The sequence below is a fragment of the Myotis myotis genome, unplaced genomic scaffold (genome assembly GCF_014108235.1).
Source record: "Myotis myotis isolate mMyoMyo1 unplaced genomic scaffold, mMyoMyo1.p scaffold_m19_p_1, whole genome shotgun sequence".
Taxonomy (NCBI): domain Eukaryota; kingdom Metazoa; phylum Chordata; class Mammalia; order Chiroptera; family Vespertilionidae; genus Myotis; species Myotis myotis.
The window spans coordinates 181,574,753-181,596,110 of record NW_023416313.1 but is presented as its reverse complement, the minus strand read 5'-3'; the positions used below and the strand labels follow the sequence as shown (position 1 = coordinate 181,596,110).

Below are 21,358 nucleotides of genomic sequence, written 5' to 3'. Positions count from 1 at the left end.
TGTAACATCCACGTTGGAAGTGGGAGTACTGTCCCACCTGAAGCATTTGCAGCTAGACACGGGCTTTAGTATTTTGTTAATCCTTACCCTACGATGTTTATCAATTTGAGAAACATGGATGGGTTGCCTCCCATAAGCACCCCCCCCCCGACGGGGGACCAAACAGCAACCTAGGTATGCCCTGACCTGAATCGAACCCACGACCTTTTGGTGTATTGGAAAATGCTTCAAGCAACAGAACCAGGTCAAGGGCGCTACTTGAGCTTTTATTTAGTTAATCCTCACGGAGGATGTTTTTGCATTGATTTTTAGGGAGAGTGGAAGAGAGAGAAAGACAAACGTGAGATCAGGGAGGAGCCTGCAACCAAGGTACAAGCCCTTGACCAGAATCAAACTGAGGACTCTGGTCTGCAGGCCGCCACTATCCACTGAGCAAAACGGGCTAGGGCGATACTTCAGCATTTTTACCTTCAGATTCTTTATGGCTCCAACGGCCTGTGCTTTAGGAATCCTGCTCATTACTCCAGCCTAGTTTTTATAACCTTAAAACCCCCACTTTACGCTGGGTGAGGCGGGCAGGAAGCGCTCGGGCGCACGTGCAGCCGGCCTGCGGTTCCGTTTCCGGTAACGCGGGCTCGGTGACGTCATCACAGAGCGCCCAGCCGCCAGGGCGTGTGGAGACGCGATGCTGAGCCGGCTCCAGGAGCTGCGCAAGGAGGAGGAGACGCTGCTCCGGTTGAAGGCGGCACTGCACGACCAGCTGAACCGGCTCAAGGTGACCCCGCGGCCCCCACCGCCCCGCCACCCCAGCCCGGCTCTGCGCGAGCCCCGGGTGTCTGCAGCGGCCCCCTGCGGCTGGTGATCCTCCCTCACCAGGCGGTTGGGGCGCTGATCTGGTGGCTTGCCAGCCCGGCAGGCTTGTTTTTAAGATGAAGGCCCACCTCAGAGTCTTGACCCTGTAGGTCTAGGTTGAGGCCCAGCAGTCTGCACGTTTGGCGAGTTCATTCCCACACCGACACTCCAGAAGTGCAGGGAGCTTCGGAAGTGCCACCTCCCGAAGGCTCGTGTTGATGTTCCCCGCCCACCGGCCTCTTCCCCGGGGCTCGCAAGGCATTTACTAGCCGCTATTTCCTCGCTCGTATTGCCGCTTGAAACAGCTCTACTACTGCAAAGCTAGAAGAGACTCGCACATTCTCCCATTGTGCGAAAAAGGACAACGAGGCCCGAGAGAAAAGACTTGTCGCAGAGTTCCCAGTAGCTTTTCTTCCTGGATCTGGTTATTGAATACACGGCTTTGACTGGGAGGAGAGATTTAGGCCCACCAGGACCTCTTCCCAGATCTTTGCGTAATTCAGCTCAGTACAATGATCCTGATAACTCCTGCACCCTTCTTCAGAATTTTTTTATATATATTTCATTGATTTTTACAGAGAGGAAGGGAGAGGGACAGAGAGAAACATCGATGAGAGAGAAACATCGATCAGCTGCCTCCTGCACACTCCCTACTGGGGATGTGCCCGCAACCAAGGTACATGCCCTTGACCGGAATCGAACCTGGGACCCTTCAGTCTGCAGGCTGACGCTCTATCCACTGAGCCAAACCAGTTAGGGCTTCTTCAGGATTTTTAAGTCCAAATGAAAGCCCTTTGTAAACTGAAAAGCTTTGTACACACTGTGACATAAATCAAAATAATACACACTTTTCCTCAGGACAGTTGTGATAGCGCACAGTTATTTACGTTCTCAAAGCACCACAAGACCTGCAAGGCACCTAAAGTGTGTGTGTGTGTGTGTGTGTGTGTGTGTTGATGATCTCCAAAGCCTGAATTTCTTTATGCTCCTGGAAACACTTCCATTTTTCTTGCCTTCAGTGTCTCAGTACTAGGCAGAGAAGCTCAAGCCTAAGGAATCTGCCCTCAGTGGCATCAGAAGATGACACTTGGCTTTTTAAAGGGCTCGCTTGTGTTTTTTCCCCCGAATCACTTGATCTGGGCTAGTGGATCACTGCTCAGTCAGAACACCTGTGCACCCCAGAGGATGGGGCTGGAGGCTTGCTTTGGTCATTTTCTTAAAAGGCAGGGAAAGCTTAAGACCCCCCCACCCTTCTCCCGGGAGCTGCAGGTAGATTCCACTGTTTCCACTTATGATGCCAACTTTTTACAGCACGGATAGTAAATTTTTCCACACCGGTGAAGTAGTAAGGCAAATGTTAATTCTTCTTTTCTAGGTTGAAGAATTGGCCCTCCAATCAATGATTAGTTCTAGAAGAGAGGATGAGATGCCGTCTTCTCCAGCTGCACAGGAACAACCACAGGATGTAAGCTTAACCAAGTTCGGGCCTAGGGAGCAAATGCAAAGTCCATTCTGCTGCAGGTGTAAATTACATTATCAAGACAAAAGGACTCTGGGAAGTAGATAAGAATATTCTAGTTTGATAAACTGGCTATTCGATATTGCTGTTTCAGTCAGGGAACAGCCTTGCTGGTTACACCTTGATTGATTTAATATTGACTTATTAATTAGGTACTTGTATTGCCTCCACATCCTAGTCATCCATCCTCGAGTCTAGTTACTCTAATGAACCCAGGGAGAGTGGAGATCTTTGCAGGATATGTCAAACCTCTTGCTGCTCCACGAATAAGTTTGGGTTCAAAAATAATGTAGCTTCAACTACAAAGCATAGTGCTAAAAAGTGAGTTCTAGTCCTCATTGTGTCCTCCTCTTACCAAATGCCCACTTTAAATCAGTAAAATCATCTTTCTAAATATACCATAGTTTAGCAGCTCTCTCAGTTGTGTGTGAAGCCACTTAAACCCATTTGAAAGCAGCATAATTCTTACATAAGAAACACTGTTGTAAATCAGGTAACATTCTGTCAAATCTAGGGCATTTATCCTCCCATTTTGGCAATGCCGGTTGGGGTGGAGGGCGGACAGGGTAGAATTTGGAGAAACAAGAAAGTGGCCATACCTCTTAGTGGTAAATACTGGGAATGAATACACAATTGATATTTGGTTTTAAACCATTTTTAAGAATTTGCTGTTTTGAGACTAGTGTTCTCCTAATTCATAATGTCCTTGGCTAAAGCAGATGGTGGTGCATGTAGACAATGAAGCATCAATCAACCAAACTGCACTGGAGTTGAGCACAAGGAGCCATGCACCAGAAGAGGAGGAGGAGGAGGAAGAAGAAGAATCAGATTCGTGAAGTGGGGAAAGAGCCAGGGTTAGTTACACAAATTAAATTTCTAAGTCGCAGAAACTTTCTAAAGTATTCTTGCCCTGGGCCCTATGGCCTGCTTTAAAAGGAAGCAAGACCTTTAGGAGGATGTGTATAATAATTCAAGTTTCAGAATGCTTTAACAAAAATTAGTGACATACAGAAAAGCAAAGATGCAATGTCTTAGCATTGAGCAATATGGGTGGTGCCGTGTCTGTATTCTGGTCAGATCCAGTAGTTGTGTTCAAAACAGAAGATTTCCTCTGAAATGCTATTGAGCAAGTTTGGCATTTGCCAGAAGGGCAGAGTGTAAGTACAAGGCAGCCTTTTCAATCAACAATGCCTCTTTTAAGCAAACCAATTAAAGGCTGTTTGCATACCATTGAACGCTTGTAAACATAGCCAGAGTCTAGGAGAGAAAGATGACGAGGAGGACAGAACACCACTTGAGAGCACCAGATGTTGCCACCTCTCAGTGACATCGCAACGTACTGCCACTACGGACTGTTTTGTGTGGCTGTAATCACTTCTAGGTTGAGACATCACAATGATAAAATGTGCATAGAAATAAATTGTAGATGAGTAGCCGTCTTGCAGCTAGCTGGTTTCCATAGCAACAGGGGAGCGGATCAGTCCCTCCTCTGGGGAAAACAGGCCAGCCAGCAGGATGGTTTAAAACCCATTTCTGAACTTGGGAAGAAATGTGCCGTTAAGCAGGAATCACTATGCTTGGGATATTGGATTTTTATAATAAAGAGATGTTAGTTACAGAAAAAGTGTTTGTTAAAACTTAGCGTTGGAAGTTGAGATTTATTTCTGCATACTGTCCCTTTCCCATCAAATGTACAGTTAAATAGTTACTTAACTTTATAAAAGTTATTTGCCCTGGCCATGCAACAGAAAAGCCAAACAAAACACAAAGAACCTCCTCAAGCAGGACGTCTTATGTAACTGTTCCAGAAGAGAGAACATGGATATGTTTGTTAATCAACATTTCATTAAAGTTATTTTGAGCTACTCTTATAGGAAGTAGCAGGAAGTTTAAATGAACATGCTTCTCAGAAAACACAATGTGAAGATAGTTTTTCAATAAAAAGCCTCAAGGCATACATTTGGGGGGTCTAACTTAAAATATGAGCATGGGTTTCTAAGCTAGAAAATCTGATCGCTTGCCCTCTCACATCTTTGCAACTCTCCCTTTCCCATCTGTAAAATGAGGGTATTTGTACCTGCTCTCGCGACTTTCACAGGTTCCTGTGAGATGCTAATAATATACTGAAAAACCCAACTACTGTTGGTGTTGCAGGAAGAAGTTTGAGGAAGGAATTTGGCATGCAGAACTCAACATAGCAAGACTGATGCAGGGAGCATCATTCTTGAGAATGAGATCTTAGTAATTACTGGAAAATAATCCTTTACCTCTCAAAATGTAGTACCTTTGGATATGAATAGAGAATTTAAAAACACCCCTCAAAAGATACAGGTTACATCACTCCTTCCATCTCAGACAGAACTTACCCGCTTTAATGAGACATTCTCAGTAGTGGTTGCATTTTACCTGTTAGCAAACGACAGTATGAGGAAGGTGTGGGTCTTAAACCTCAGCCTGAATATTTATATGTCAAAAATTATACGGTAGACTGTTGACTTAGAACAGATATTAGCCTCATAGCAAGAAAAAAATATTGACTAGCTAAGGCAGCAGGATACAACCATGACCAGTTTTTAAAATCCTGGCCGAGTTCCAAGCTCTGATAGATCTGGAGTGGAACTATCTGCTCAGGAGATTTACCCAAATTCTGTTTTTAATTTGAAAACAAAATAGGCTTTTTGTTTTTAAATATACAGGGTGTGGCAAAAGTAGGTTTACAGTTATTTGTATGGAAAAACAATGAACATCTGAATAAACTTGCGTACTCGCAACTATAAACCTACTTTTGCCCACCTGTATATTCACTTTGGTTTTCTATATTTTTTGGTTTTCTTTTTCTGCCCTGTCAAAAAAGAAAATGAGGCCTGAAGAGGTGCTGACCAGGCAGCCTCACGTGGACCTCACGTTCCAAAAGTGACTTTCCGAAGAAGGAATGGGTACCAGCGGCCAGCTCGGACACAGCTTTTTTTGTGACCTCACTGCCACCTCACAGACATAACAAAACTAACGCCAGATAGTCCTCCTCTTCAGAAGGTGTAAAGTGTAACTAGAGAAAGAGGAAAACCATTGCTCAGTGGAGCAAAGCAGCACGGACAGACCATCCCAGTGGAGGCTCCAATGCCAGCCAGGCACTGTTCACCACCAGCAAGGCGCTCCTGCGAGCATGCTGGCAACCCTCCCAGCCCGCCCACCTACTGCTTTTCCCTTACATAAAGAGACAGAAGGAGCAGACGGGATCTATTCACGGGTCCACAGGAAAGGTGGCTGGAAGATTCGCAGATTAGGGTGTTTGCTGAGAAGAGTTGGACAAAGTCCAAAGATTGGAATTTCAGGAAGCCCTATTAGTTTAGTCCAAAGCGGAGACGTCCTCAGGGTGGCATTTTCACCTTTCAGACCCCCTTTCTCTCTTTATCTTTCCCCTCACAAAGAATGCTTGGCTAAATCACCTGATTTCTTATGTATTAGAGACACCACAAAAGTAGAAATATATCTTTCAGCCTTTTAACTTGATAGTATATTTATTAGAGTAAGAGATTAGATTTGTTAAACATTTGCATTAAAATGGTTAAAAGGATTTTCGTACAATTTGTAGGCACTGTACACACTTGTTTACAATAGCATCATTACTTGGATTTGGGGAAAGGTAAATCGCATACATTTTAATGCCTTGATACACTTGTAACGTTCAAAGTAACTCCATTTTAGAAACACTAATCCAAACTTAAAGAGATAGATACCACTAAGTATCCACATAGTATATTTAAAAATAAATATAGAAATATAACCAGAAGTCTATAAATTATCAGAATAGACAGACTGGTGAAGCCCCAATTATCATGGCAGTGAAGGGCTCTGACTAGATTTTGATGGAAATTGCTGAATTCTATACCAAAAGCAAAAACATAGTAAAATACCATGACATACACGTTCTGATGCTTATTTTCATAGCAGCAAAGCATGCTTCACATGCACTGCCTGTGAAGGCTCTCACGGGGCTCCTTCCTCAAGTAGAAAGAAGGTACGCCCAGCAAGAATGAAGTACCACCAAGTATCAAAAGAATCCCCCAAAATACAGGTGGCCAGCCAATCATGGTGAGGGGAGAGCAGTGCAATATTCAGTAAGAAAGACTACTCACAGTCGCCAAGGTTTCACTGTAATTCAGCGTTGCACATGTTTTGAACATTGACACACACAAAATAGCCCCAAGCACAAAGCCAATCCACTTAGGGAATAATAACAATAAGGATGGTAATATTAAAAATGACACAAATAGAATTTTGGCACATGCTGAGTTCATCCTTTGTCGTATGTGAAATGCAATCTGAACAGAGGCATGGGAAAGGCCCGAAAGCAACATGACATGCCACTGGGCAGGGACTCGCTCTTTGCTGTTCCCTAAATGCTTAGACACCAGCCGCATGGGTTGGTGTGCTGGGCTGGTTAAGGCCGATGGTGGAGCAGAGCCAACCTGCAAAATCCACTTCCTCAGCATCAGATCTCTTGATAAAAGCATGAACCTGCATGTGAGGAAAAAGGAAGTGTTGTTAAAAAAAACACCAAGAATTCAAGAGTCCTGGTAGGTCTAGAGCTTATGCCACATCTGGAAGGAGCTCCCAAAGCCTGCCCTTGAGCAACGGTGGGGGCCAGAAAAGCAGGGCCAGCTGAAGAACAAAGGTCCAGCCCTGCCTGGCTCTGCCAGTCACACCAGCTGTGAGGCCTGGGGCACTTTGCTCACTTCCCTGAGCCCGCTCTCTGAGCTGTAACATCGGGATAATAGCTCTGCCTTCAGTGTCTCACTCCACTGTTAGAGGGAACAAAGGAACTGATGGACTTGAAAGGGTGTATTACACTGTACAGGCTCTACAGCCATGTAAGCTCATATTAGTGTTAGTCCTTCCCAACTCCTCCGGCTCCCACCACCACCAAACAGGAGGAGGCAAGTGCAGATGGGGAGGAGCATCGGGGAGGGTGCTGAATATAAGGTGAGACAGTGGAAGAAAAAGACTGTCCCCGTGACTCCTGGACTCCCGGGTCTGCAGGGCCACCCCAGTTTCTCCTTTAAACTGATGGGAGGGAGGACAGAGGGGACTGCGATCTGGTATCCTGCAGCAGGGCCAGCTGCACTGCCGTGATCAAGGCAGAGCAGAGAATGGGCTCAGGAAGTACTGGATGGATGACTGACAGAACAGATGAATAAACAGGTAGTATAAGAATCTGAAATAAATGGACTTACCATGAGTTGCTTCAAATCTGCTCTCTCTGCAGGGTTTTTTATTAAGCTTAAAAGGAGAAAGAGAACATGAGAGCTGCTGCCTAGAGCTGCTTCTAACTCCAATTACTTATGTTTGCCGCCTGTGCTCCCCACACCCCATAGGCGCTGAGGAGGGCCTGAGCCTTTCTCACCTTCCTGTTTGTAGCACAATATCATGCCCACAGAACATCTACACTAATAAAAGAGAAACATGGTAATTGGCATACGACCGCTACCCTTTTCATTGGCTAATCAGCGAGATATGCAAATTAACTGTCAGCCAAGATGGCGGCCGGCAGCCAGGCAGCTTGAAACTAACATGAGGCTTGGCTGCCTCAGTGACGGAGGAAACCAAAGTTCCCCGCCTGCGGCTGCAGGCCTCTGAGCGGGCAGTTTAAGAAACATTGTAACAAATACCGCCGGACTTCAGCCAGCAGTATAGCAACAGTGTAAGCAAAGGCCAGAAACCTACTTTCAGCCGAGGCCTAAGAGCTGGAGCCAAGCCTCAAAGCTAAAGCTGGCCCAGAATTAAAAAAAAAGAAAAAGAAAAAAAGGAGCAGTTCGGAGCTTCAGTCACCCCCAGCCTGAAAACAGCCCTCAGCCCCTCACCCAGGCTGGCCAGGCACCCCAGTGGGGACCCCCACCCTGAAGGGTGTGTGACCAGCTGCAAACAGCCATCATCCCCTCACCCAGGCTGGCCAGGCACCCCAGTGGGGACCCCCACCCTGATCCAGGACACCCTTCAGGGCAAACCAGCCGGCCCCACCCTTGCACCAGGCCTCTATCCTATATAGTAAAAGGGTAATATGCCTCCCAGCACCGGGATCAGCGGAGCCGTGAGTCCTCCCAGCACCGGGGTCAGCGTGACAGGAGGCAGCGCCCAAACCCCCTGATCGCCCTGTGGCTCTGTGTGTGACGGGGTGGGGCCACAACCTCACTATCCACCCTGCTCTGTTCGTGACAGGGGAAGACGCCCCAACCCCCTGATCAGCCCTGCTCTGTGCCTGATAGGGGGGAGCTCCCTAACCCCCTGATTGGCCCTGCTCTGTGCGTGACAAGGTACAGAGCCCCAACCCCCCTGATTGGCCCTGCTCTGTGCGTGACCGAGGGTGGCGCCGCAACCTTCCCATCAGACCCTGCCTTGAGTGTGACAGGGGGCGGTGCCCCAACCCCCCAATCGGCCCTACCCTGATCGTGACTGAGGGTGGCATCACAACCTCCCAATCGCCCTGCTCTGTGCATTTCAGGGGGCGGCGCCTCAACTCCCCAATCGGCCCTGCTCTGAGCCCGACCAGGGGCTGCACCTAGGGATTGGGCCTGCCCTCTGCCACCCGGAAACAGGCCTAAGCCAGCGGGTCGTTATCTCCCGAGGGGTCCCAGACTGCGAGAGGGCACAGGCCAGGCTGAGGGATCCCCCCCGCCCCCCCCCCGAGTGCACAAATTTTTGTGCACTGGGCCTCTAGTTAATAAAGGCGTGCTGAACTAAGGTCAAAAGGCACTATGCCAATCCATGTAGAGCAAGTGCCAAAAGTAGTGGCTATTTAACGGACTGCAATTGTCAGGTGGGGTGGAGAACCTTACAAAAATGGGTACTCTTCCAGATAACAGGGAGCCAACTTACCATTTATTCACAAAATCTTGAAATTCCAGACTGAATACTCCACTGGGCAGTTTTGGAGGAGGCTGCAAATACATGTCAACACATAAGAAATGTCAGGCCTGCTGCCCTAGCCAGTGTGGCTTAGTTGCTTGGAGTGTTATCCCATACACCGAAAGGAGGCGGGTTCAATTCCCAGTCAGGACATTTACACGGGTTTTGGGTTCAATCCCTGGTAAGAGTGCATATAGGAGACAACCAATCGATGTTTCTCCCTTCCTCTATCTCAAAACAAATGGCATATCCTCAGGTGAGGCATAAATAAAACAAATCTTTAATAAAATAATAAATGTTTGGCTTTCTGCCCCAGGCATCTCTCCTCTCCAACCCTGTCTCTGGGCAGTGCTGCCTTTATCCAGTCAAGGAAAGGTCAAGGGTCAGGGCCAATGGCTGGCTGCTGGGTCACTGGTGGAACCACTGGTCTCAAACCAGTTAGAACCACTCACCTGTTTAGTTACTGAACAAATCACTGTTCCTCTTGAGTTTCAGTTTACCCTTTTATAAAACGAGGAGGGCCTCATGGCCTTTCCCACCTCACACTCTACGACAGTAAATCTTGGAATGTGGCGTGGGAATAGCCAGCAATTAATAGCAGCAGCTAGGGGCATGTGCAGCCACCAGGCACACTCCAGCTCAGGCAGCACCTGTGAAAGTCACTGAAGGCTAACTAGCTAAACAAAATGTATATCCCCCTTCTAAGCCCTGAAGGAGCAGAGAAAGGTTAATAAAACATTAACTGGCAGAGGCTGCGTCTGGAAGAATGTTAGCTGCATGCTCACTCCGGGAATAAAGCTGTTTGCAGTCACCAGAGCAAGAACACTGGCCACAGCTCATTTTCCAAGGGTGCATGGTGGACATCACTCAGGGCTACCAGGACAAGGCCCTGCAGCACCCTGCTCCTATGCACCACACAGCTCAGAAAACATGACCCACCCATGTGACCTGCATTGGGCTGTGTGCAGCTTCCTTGTGAGATGACACCCAGACCCAACCCAGGATGCCATTGTTCTGTTGGGTTGCCCAAATAAACAGGTGGTTCAAGGCTAAAAGTTAAATAATAACACTACCAAAAATTCTAGCCTAGACCTCTTCCCCTGAATGCCTTATAAGAACAGCAGGTGAGCCCTGACCGGTTTGGCTCAGTGGATAGAGCATTGGCCTGCGGACTGAAGGGTCCCAGGTTCGATTCCGGTCAAGGGCATGTACCTTGATTGTGGGCACATACCCAGTAGGGAGTATGCAGGAAGCAGCTGAATCGTTTCTCTCTCATCGATGTTTCTAACTCTATCCCTCTCCTTCTCCCTTCCTCTCTGTAAAAAAAATCAGGAAAATATATTTTTTAAAAACAACAGCAGGTCGCCCAGCCAGGTGTAGCTCAGCGGTTGAGCATCGACCCAGGAACCAAGAGGTCACCGGTTCAATTCTCGGTCAGGGCATATGCCCAGGTTGTGGGCTCCATCCCCAGTGGCGGGGGGTGGGGGTGGGGGGGGTGGGTGCAGGAGGCAGCCGATCAGTGATTCTCTCTCATCGATGTTTCTATTTCTCTCTCCCTCTCCCTTCCTCTCTGAAACAATAAAAAATATATATATTTATATATATATATTTATATATTTATATATTTATATATTTATATATGAACAGCAGGTGAATAAGCCTAATCTGAGGTCAAGGACTAAAACCCAGCTCTTAGACCCGCCCTGCAGACTGCCGCTGAGGGAAATATGAAGGGAGCATTCACGGGTGAAACCAGAGCTTGGCCTCCAGAGGCCAGGCCAGTGCTGAGTAGGAGTGGGCCAGGCAAGGGAGGGAATGCGCACCAGCAGAGCGTGAGGTGCATGCACCTGTCGCCACGCAGCCCAGCCTCCTGGGAAGTTATGGGGGTCTGGGGGTTGGGAGGAGTAGGTGCTAAGGGAGGAACAGCACTAGGTGGGAGGAATCTGAGCCACTTTCATCCTGGAGCCGTTTCCTCACCTATATGAAAAGACAACAAAACCTACTGGACCCGCCCAAGCAGTGCTTGGAGAATGATTAGGAAAATGTGAAAATATGGACGAAAGCAGTACGTACTAGGCAACTGGCAGCTCATGTATAACCTCAGGCCCTCTCTTCCCTTATCATGGCTCCCAAGCACCACTCTCAGCTTAGGTCCCAGCAGAGGATGGCTTTCCTGACTACCACAAATGCAATGCACATGGCCTTTTCTGCGTCCTCAAGCAGCCAAAATCAGATCCTGGACTTCTTTTCTATGTCCCATGGTGCTGAGCTTAAAGCTGGGCAGTCAGGAAAGAGAGGTCAGTTAACCTCACTAGACTGAGCCAGAGTCAGGGATTTATTAACTGCTAGGGTGTACCAGGATCTTCCCTGTTGGGTTTGTCATAGATAAGGGGGCCTTTATGAGCCTTTTGGGATCTGGTTTTAGAGAGCAGTAACAAAGTATGAAGTTACTCCACTAGTCTCTTGAGGAAGAAGAAAACAGGATGATGCCCTTTCCTCTACACCCAGCTGAATGGGGGCCTTCAACTGCCTTCCAAACACACCAGAGCTTGTGCATACTGTCCACTACCCTGCTCCTGGAGGCCAGGAGCGCTGGCCCTGTCCTCAGCCCCAGCCCAGCTCCTCCAGCCCTGCCCCACCCCTTCTACGCAACCATGGTGCTAGTCCATAGCTTCCCGTACCTCCCAAACCCACCCAAATTTGATGAATGCTTATCAATCTCTTCCTTCCTTCATCCCTCTTTTTCTTTATTTAACCATTTAAAATTTTTTATTGATTTTTAAAGGGAAAGAGAAACATCGATTTGTTGTTCCACTTATTTATGCACTCACTGGCTGATTCTTTTATGTGCCCTGACTGGGGATCGAACCCATAACCTGGCGTTTCGGGACAAAACTCTAACAAACTGAGCTACCTAGCCAGAGCTATCACTTTTTTTTCATTTAAACATACTGGTATACATATTTACAAATAATATGTATTCCTTGTATTAAAGTCAGCTAACAGCGACAAACAAAAAGAAACCTTTAATCATCTATAATTCTATCTGTATTGTATTGATTTTCTAGACTTTATATGCACATATATGCATATATACTATTTTTAAAATTGATTTTTAGAGAGAGGAAAGGAGAGAGTGATTATAATATACATACTATTTTATAATCTTTTTTGCATGCAACAATTTATAGTGAATATTCTCCATATTTCTATGCTGTAATTTTTTATGTTCATTTCTTAATTTATTTTATTTTATTGTTTTAATCCTCACTCAGGACATGCTTAGAGAGAGGAAGCAGGGAAAGGAAAAGGGACAGAGAGGGAGAGAAAAGGAGGGAGGGAGGGGGGAGGGGAAGAGGGAAGGAGGGAAGAAGGAAAGGAGGGAAGGAGGGAAGGAGGGAGGGAGAGAAACAGCAATGTTAGAAACACTGAAAGAAAAAATATAAAGAAACATTGATCAGTTGTCTCCCATATGCTCCTGGACTGGGGATAGACCCAGCAATCCAGGTATGTGCCTGACTGGGAATCGAACAGGCAATCTTTTAGTGATGGGACAGGCTCAACCAACTGAGCCACTCTGCCCGGGCTGTTCATTGCTTTTAAATGGCACAAGACAAACATTACATTGCAATTATAAATGCATCTGTTTGCCTCCCCTACACAATCTAACAGTCTTTAAGACCAGGGACTTTGGATTTTCCCATCTTTGGATCTTCACCACATTCCTGCCATCCCACAGTCTTTAGCACATAGAACATGCACAAGAAATGAAGACATGAGAATGTAAATGGGTAAGGTGGAGGCTCCTGAATCTGAGAAGAGAGGAGGGACTCAAACTTACCTGAAGATGTTCCCTGGGGAAGGGATTCCTGCAGCCTCTAAACCAGCAACTCCATTCCAAAAGCATGATGCACAAAGCAGAACCCATGATCCTGGGTCCCAAGCAGCCCATATTGTGGGAACGACTCATGGGTTTCCCAGTCAATTCAACTGTGAGTTTTTCTTAAGAGGACCAAGTAGATTCCATGGTCAAGGAAACTATGCAGTACTTACCTCGTTGACTATGTAATCCAATAACTCAAAAATTGCCATGGGCGGTCGGCTGTCCATTCCATAAGCTACAGATTTTATAAAAAGAAAGAAGAAAACACTTCTCAGAAACAGACGGGAGAAGTCTTTGCCAGTAAGAGGCTAGGTGTTGGTCATGGATCCCGGGGACCAGTATAGGGTAGTGGACAGTAAAGAGACACAACAGCCATGATCAGGCCTGAACACACAGGGGACCAGCAAAGGTCACAGAGCCAGGCCAGCCATGGTATGAGTGTCGGCTCTGCCACATCAAAGGTTTTTTACTTTGGGCAAATTAATTGTCACTGAGCCTAGTTTTGAGCTTTGGATAATATTAATGTCTGCCCTTCCTTATATTGAGAGAGGAGCAAATGAGATAATACTAAACAACTAAAAAACTTAGTTTTAATTCTCCCTGAACTTGTTTTTTTTTTTTTTCCTTTTTATTCCCGAGTCACAGACCAGCCTGAGGGGCTGCAGCCACCAGCCTCTCCAATGCTTCTCCCTTCATACATGCCCTCTCCCATGTGGGCCTTATGAGGATAAAGACCAGGTCTCCCTGGTCAGACCTCTATTAGAAGATGGCTGGGCCAGGATCTTCTGAGTACCAGCTTTACTTCACACTATTCAGGTTCAAAGAGGCAGGCAGTGCTGCACAGGGCTCATCACCTCGGAGTCAGAACTGGCCAATCCCAAGTGTATGTGGCCTTTGCAAGTCAAGCACTCTGTGCCTCAGTTTCCTCATATCTAAAATAGAGATTATAATAGTGCTTACACACAGCTGTTATTAAAATTAGACAATGGTAGGTAAATCCATGGAGACAGAAAATAGATTGCTGGGGATGAGGTGGGGGGAGTTGGGAGTGAAGGCTAATGGAGATGAGGTTTCTTTCTGCAGTGACGGAAATGTTCCGGAATTACACAGTGGAGACAGCTGCACTACATGGAGGAATATACTAAACACCACTGAACTGAACACTTTAAAATGTGTGTTTTATGTTATATGAATTTTATCTCAGAAAAATAATCTACCTAAAATAAAAAGAAGAAAATGTCATGACTTAAAAGTTAGATAATGCACATAGGTGCAAAGTGCAGTGCTGGGAACATAGCAGCATTCAATAAATGGTAGGAAGTTGTTGGTTATAACAGTAATTTTCTACACTTACCTGAGGACTTCTGCCCTGCTCCCCCTAGCCCCAGCCTGGCATCCTGAGACAGGGAACCAGCCCTCCAGAAATGACCGACAGTAAGCGACCCCCACACTCCAAACTGGAGCACACCATGACACTCACAGCTAAGGGGCCTCCCAGGGGTCCTTGGCCGGGGTGGTGTCTCAGCCGCATCTCCCTCCACCTGGCACCCAAACATCAGCTCCAGCTCCTTGGCATCCGGAGGAGGGATGGGATACCTCCCAACCGCCATCTCAACCAGAGAGAGCCCCATGCTCCAGATGTCCGACTGCACCGAGTAATGAGTCCCCTGGAGTCTCTCTGGCTGCAGGAGAGACAAACCGTTACAAACACCTGTGAGCCAGCCTGGGCCCATGCAGAAGAGGGCTGGAGTCCCTCAGTGGGAGCCTCAGGACTTCCTGCCCCCGTGAGACTTGCCTGCACTGCAGGAGCGTGGGCTTCCCCTGGGTCTGCTGATACATTTCATTTTCTTTTGCCCTTTCCTCTCCAGAATTCACATGTCATGTTAATACTTCCACTAACCTACTGAATTTGGCCTTCTGCCTGCCCCAAATACTGTGCTTACCAAGTCCTAGCCAGCTCTCATGGCTCTGACCCCTCCTCAATTCTCTGTCTCCCCTGTAACCTGCCCAGAACCGCATCCAGCCCAGCTGTGGTTCCAGCGCTGCCCAGCCTGGCCACCGTCTTGCATGGGTGGGCACTCTGTCCAGAGCCCAGCATGCGAGGCTAACCTTGTTACCCGAGTCTGAAACATGAAGCTTCTGGAACATGGGTCATGAATGAGATGGTGCAGTGAGTGGAAAGAAGTTCGAAGCCCAGCTCTACCAATGACTCACTGCTTTTGGAATGGCAGAAAAGCAAAACGATCTGGGTTCAGAAGACATGGGTTCAAAGCCCACTCTAGGACTTCTAAGCTACATGACCCTGAGCCTCCATTCCCACATCTATAAAATGGGGGCTGGCGATGATGGTAACAACAGTAACAACATAAAATATGCGCCCTACTTACTAGGGTGATCAGGGAGTTCAAAGCAAATGAAAATACATGTTGTATGTTGCAAAGTATTATATGAGTTGTTACTAGTGGGAAGAGGCAAAGAAAAAGAATATAGTGCTATACAAAAGCATTATTTGAAATAGCACATGTATTTCAAAAACTGTATAAAAATCCTATTCTGACCATCATACTTTTTTTTTTAAGATTTTTAAAATTGATTTTTAGCGAAAGAGAGAGGGGAAAAAACACTGATGTGAGAGTGGAACATCGAACGGCTTCCTCCTGCATGGCCCCTTTCGGGGATCAAGCCCGAAACCCAAGCATGTGCCCTGACTGGGAATTGAACAGGCAACCTTTCAGTGCACTGGCCGACACCCAACCAACTGAGCCACACCAGCCAGAGCCATCACACATTTATTTAGACAACAAATTAACTTCTCCCATAGGATTTTTCCCCAACTCCAACACTGGACTACTTTGGAATTGACCACATAACCACAAAAACTCAAACCACTAAACAAACCCTTGGATCAATAAGTCCCAGGGCCTGCTAATTAATTTTGAATTTGAGAGTTGGCAGTTGAGTGGCCCAGTTTTTAGACATGTAAGGACTAAGCAATGAGGGGATGGCAGAGAAAGCGTTCTGAAGGGCCATGGGTTTCATGTTTAAGACTGCGGGCCACTGGAGTGGAGGGTGGAGATGTGGGTCAGCCCTGGTTGGGCGATGTCAGCAATGACTGGAGTTGTGGAGGGGGAGGGGGCAGGCGAGAAGAAATGAAGATGTGAACATGAACTTCCACCAGGGAGGCCTGGGACAGCTTACAAATCCTACCTAAGAAGCAAGTGAGGGAATGCGTGCAAAGGGAGACTGACTAGCAAGAAAGAGATCTAGCTTTCAATCCGGGCTCGGCAAGGGAAAGCAAGCAGGTCACTTAACCTCCCTCAATCTGATTTCCTCAGCTCTAAAATGGGAACATCACATGGATCAAATGAGATCACCCAACGATGTAAAAGTGCCTGACAGATAACTCCTAAAACACTCTCTGTTCAAAGACGCCCGAGCCTCTGCCTGGCCCTCCAATCAGCCTGCACTCGTGTTCGCCTCCCGCTCACTCTAATGCTCCTCGCTCTGCTCCACTCAGCACTCACCCAGTCAAGCCTCCCCTTTCTGAGTCATCCGAAGGAGCGTGCTAGCCACTTCCCACCCATTCAGTCAACCAAACATTCACCCACTCACCAACCATCCCCCCTCAGCACCCACCCTGTGCCAGGCCCTGAGCCAGAGCCTGGGGACAACACAGACACCTACAGTCGTATCCCTGCCCCAAGAGCTTGCTGTATGGAGGAGGGAGGAGAAGAGCTGGTGCTGCCATGGTCGTGGGCACAGCCTGACACAGAGCTCTGGTGGCAGTGGGAACCGCGGAGTTGGAAACGGGAGGGAAGACCTTCATGACCAGGCCCAGTACCCCAATTATGCTCAAGGCCTATGAAAGGCTAAGACCATCTATCTCCCTGTTAGACTGAAATCTCCTCAGGAAGGGACCATAATGCTTCACCACTCATTTCTCCCCCAAACCCCCCATCACCAGGTTCTGGCTCCACAGGAAAAGACACCCACTTAGTTCCTATCCCTGACCAGACCAGAAGCTCGAGAAATGGAACCCATTGCTCATACCGACATGTAGGACCTTGTGCCCACGAAGGAGTTGGCCATGGAGTCGATGAGCTGCCCGCTGACTCCAAAGTCACAGAGCTTGATCTCCCCACGGGAGTTGACTAGGATGTTAGAAGGCTTGACATCTGCAGGGAAAAGAAAATTGAAAAGTAGGCAACTGCCCTGAGCATGTGGCTCGGTTGGCTGAGTGTAGTCCTGTGCACCATAAGATCACCGGTTCAATTCCCAGTCAGGGCACATGCTCAGGTTGCAGGTTCAGTCCCCTGTCTGGGTGCACACAGGAGGCAACCGATCAATGTTTCTCTCTCACATTAATGTTTCTCTCTCTCTCTCCCTTCTTCTCTCTCTAAAATCAATAAAAACTTTTTTTTTTAAAGTAGAAAAGAAAAAGCAAAGTATGAAATTGACACAGGTAGGTTGGGGAGAAGAAGAGTCAGCATTCCACAGAGAGACCAGCCCTGACCATGAGTCTCAGGACATACCCCTGCCCCCATCAGAGTCAGCCCTCAGACTGCAAACACTTGATACCAAGACCTCCTATTCCCCCCATTCAGGGTTCGAGTAAAAACTGTCAGGAGAGGAAATGGCAAGCTGCTATAGAAGCAGAGCAGAAAGCCAGGATATTTCAACTCTTTGAGAATCCTGACTTGGCCAGATGACCATTAGAAGGAGTCAGTCACCATGAATAATCATGATTTCAAAGTCTGTTGCTTCAACCGTCCCTTTTAGCAGAGCACGTGGGTTTTAGGAATATGTGTGGCAGTGGTTAGGAGCTATCATGATTCTTTCACTAAAGTCATTTCCCTAACAGCTTACACAGCGGTATCTACCTGTTAGTCAAGGAGAGCTGGAGAACTAGGAAGGCCTGGAAAACTGCTCCTCGCTGTGGTCAAGGCAGTGCCCCCTGGACCAACCCCATCCCTCTTCCCTGCACACAGACCTTCCCACTTCCTGCCCTCGCTGCCCTGGTCACCACCACTGCTAGTGCACTGGCCCTTCCCTTTGTTTTCTTCCACCGTCTCCTCTAATTCAAGCAGCTGACCTGTAAAGTGGGCAGACCAGGGCCAAGTATTATTCTCATTTACAGGTGGGAAAACTGAGGCTGGGACTTTGTGGGCAGACATCAGCAAACATGAGACCCACTCAAGAGCAGGCCACACCCAGGGACAAAGTCATAAACCATGACAGGGAATCTTTGTCAGAAGTAATAGAGACACTATATAAAACATCAGAGAATCAGGGTAAAAACCAAATCCCCATAATTCCAACCTACCAGAACTGCTATTAATATTTTATTTTTCCCTTTAATACTCTCACATGAATGTATTTATTTTTAAACAGATTCTAACACCTCTATTTAAGTATTTTTCCAAGAATAAATTGGAAAAAAAGATCACCCTTTCATATCCCAGTAAGTCCTTCCCCTACCCCACCCCTGCCTAGCCCATCATCTTCAGCTCAGGTGGGGTCATAACCACAGCACCCCTCTCCACCTACCATCATCAGCTCCGAGAGAGGAATGTTGGCTGTCTGTCTCACCACTGTAACCCCAGCGTCAGGACAAGACCCTGGCACACACCAGGTGCTCCAAAACACAGTGAATGAAATATTTAAATTCACAATGTACCAATGCACACACTCCAAGCCATCTGAGCAGTCTTTCTAAGACCCAGCCCTCATAATGTCATAGGAAACAAGACCTTTCCAAACTCCTCTGCAACCCTGTGGCTCCTACATACAGACTTTCAGGACGTAGGCATCAGAAGTGGCCTTAGAGATCACCTGGCTCCTCCCCTTCATGGTGGCGATGAAATATCTAAGGCCCAAAGGAGTCCAGGGACTTGGCTGAGGTCACACAGCAAAATACTGAATAAGTTGGAATCAGAACTCAGACCTTCTGATACCTAGACCTGTCCTCTCCCCACCTACCGTACTGCCACATTACCCAACGGTTCCACTTATTCACATACGGTCACTGAGCACCTACTACATGCCAGGCACCATGCAGGAACCAGGACGACAACAGCGAGCAAACTGAGCACGTCTAGTGTAAAATGAAGTATGCATTTTAGTACTTGAGGAAACAATGTGTCACGTCAGATAGTCTCAAGTACCACGAAGGAAAGAAAAATAACAAAACCATGAAAAGGCACAGACAGTGGAGATGGGGTGCTGTTGTGACAGGGCAATGAGGGAAAGTCTCGCTGTGGAGATGATCCCTGAAGACAACAACCTGGATGAAGTGAGGGACTTGTGCTGGCTGCTGGGGAATTACTTCAAGCACAAGGGGAGGTTATAAACGTTAGGTCAGGGACTAACCTTTCTTTTTTTCCCAGGCCTAACATTAGGGCAAGCCCAGACAAACACTTTCAACCACGGAGGTCCTCCTCTCCACAGGACTGTCGCCCTTCTTAAACAGATGTGGACGAAAGGGGCCACATGCTAACCTGACAAGCTCAGGGGAGGTCTGCATGATGGTCTTGCAAACTCAGAGACCTAAAGTAACCACAAAAGATGGCCTGAAATTAAACTTTAACTAAAAGCAGTTATGGTGGGTAGTTACATCCTAGGCCGGTATCTTCACTAACAAGGTCAACCTTTACCTTAACTGAGCCTATCTGTCTTTTTGCATCTATAATAACATATCCTTGAAATGTCTGGGTAACGTGGAACTTCCCTTTTTCTGGACCCCTTGGGGCACAACCTAACGTGCCTGGGTGCCAGGACAGATACCACAAATTCCTTCATTGTTATCATGTTAATTGTTCCTGCACCCACCTAAGTATGTGTCTATCATTTTACCTTTTATCCAATCCCAGGGGTTTCCCCCGCTTTGTTTTCTCCCGCCTCTCTAGTCTATCACCAATGGATTTCATGTAACCCACCTACGTCCCTTCCTTTGATTGCAATCCTATATAATAAAAGGCTAATATGCAAATCGACTGAATGGCGGAACAACCAGTCACTATGACACACACTGACCACCAGGGGGCAGATGCTCAACGCAGAAGCTGCCCCCTGGTGGTCAGTATGCTCCCACAGGGGGAGCGCCACTCAGCCAGAAGCTGGGCTCATGGCTGGCGAGCGCAGCGGCGGTGGTGGGAGCCTGTCCCACCTCTGGGGCAGCACTAAGGATATCCGACTGCCAGCTTAGGCCCACAGGCCAGGCTGAGGGGACCCTCCTCCGCCACCCCTTCCACCACCCGAGTGCACAAATTTTGTGCACTGGGCCGCTAGTGTATAAATATAGATGTAACCCGCCATTCTCCAGAGCATTATTTCAATTCGTTGAGGTTCTGCTTCCTGGCTTATGTTGACAGTTTGGCTCAAATAAACTCACAAAAATTCTTTACAGGTTTGAATGTTTTTATGTTAACACAGAGGACGATGACTAACCCCTAGAGTTGGTGTTCAGTGTGTGGAGAGTGACGCTGAGTACCTGGACAGAACTGGAAGAGCGAGGCGTGTGAGGTATTTGCTGGGGCCCTGTGGGGAAAGCACATGGGAAGCATGGGCCTCTCTCCCCCACTCCCACCGAATGCCACAGCCCTTTATCTGGACCAGCCCTCAGCTCCCTCACCTTCCAAATACTCCATGGCCTATTTAGGAATGGCCTACTAGACCTTGTTTTAAAGCATAAGAGCGGCACTGGCTAAAGAGACAAGATAACTTGTATGCAAAGCCTGCCCCTGCCACCTACCATACATGCGGACTTGAGCAAGCCACTTCATTCACTTCTCTAGTCTGTGATTTGCCCATCAGTAAAGTGCAATCACAGCTCTTGCCACCTCACCAAATGGAGACCAGGATCAATCTAATGAGGTGTGGGCATTTAAAATGCTACAGGAACACAAAGAATGATTCTTCCACAGGCTGCCCTCCAAGACAAGACAGCCCCAGCTCCTCCCATCCCCAATGCCCAGGACTCCTTCCTCTGCTGGCTCAGACACTTCCCTCCAGGCTGTAGCTGCTCTTAGGAGTGACTGCACTGCAGCTGTAGCTGTAGCTGTAGCTGTAGCTGGCCTTGTGTCTGATTTCTATTCACATGGCAAGCAAGCCTCCTTTTTTTCAAAGTTATGTAACACATTTTCCTCCATCCCTGGCTGTCAACAACAGCTTTCCCCCACCTGCCCCAGGGAACAGCATTGCTT

General features: G+C 47.5%; 2 protein-coding genes across 7 annotated transcripts in view; one reads left to right on the top strand and one right to left on the bottom strand.

The window, feature by feature from the left end:
* Positions 1-638: 638 nt before the first annotated feature.
* Positions 639-20,678, top strand: SNAPC5 (small nuclear RNA activating complex polypeptide 5). 5 transcript variants are annotated; one of them, XM_036305584.1, is made up of 4 exons: positions 639-775; positions 2,228-2,317; positions 3,088-3,225; positions 20,589-20,678. In XM_036305584.1, the coding sequence occupies exons 1-3, from the start codon at positions 686-688 to the stop codon at positions 3,205-3,207; spliced, it is 300 nt and encodes a 99-aa protein (XP_036161477.1). In that variant the 5' UTR covers positions 639-685; the 3' UTR covers positions 3,208-3,225; positions 20,589-20,678. The 5 variants fall into 5 exon arrangements, with proteins under 5 accessions (XP_036161477.1, XP_036161478.1, XP_036161470.1 ...); XM_036305585.1 differs by lacking the exon at positions 20,589-20,678 and adding an exon at positions 19,544-19,708; XM_036305577.1 differs by lacking the exon at positions 20,589-20,678 and adding an exon at positions 5,226-5,873.
* Positions 5,863-21,358, bottom strand: part of MAP2K1 (mitogen-activated protein kinase kinase 1) — a 78,483-nt gene continuing 62,987 nt past the window's right edge. For both annotated transcript variants that reach the window (XM_036305550.1, XM_036305561.1), the window contains exons 6-11: positions 17,208-17,332; positions 14,638-14,839; positions 13,328-13,392; positions 9,245-9,306; positions 7,606-7,651; positions 5,863-6,889 (exon numbers count right to left, since the gene is read on the bottom strand). In XM_036305550.1, coding sequence (XP_036161443.1) covers positions 6,776-6,889; positions 7,606-7,651; positions 9,245-9,306; positions 13,328-13,392; positions 14,638-14,839; positions 17,208-17,332 — 614 coding nt within the window. In that variant the 3' untranslated portion in view covers positions 5,863-6,775. The remainder of the gene's footprint in view (positions 6,890-7,605; positions 7,652-9,244; positions 9,307-13,327; positions 13,393-14,637; positions 14,840-17,207; positions 17,333-21,358) is intronic.

Coding starts and splice junctions, on each gene's coding strand:
- SNAPC5 (XM_036305584.1), top strand. CDS start 686: ATGCTGAGCCGGCTCCAGGAGCTGCGCAAGGAGGAGGAGACGCTGCTC. Junction 776..2,227: donor ACCAGCTGAACCGGCTCAAG/GTGACCCCGCGG, acceptor CTTCTTTTCTAG/GTTGAAGAATTGGCCCTCCA. Junction 2,318..3,087: donor CACAGGAACAACCACAGGAT/GTAAGCTTAACC, acceptor CCTTGGCTAAAG/CAGATGGTGGTGCATGTAGA.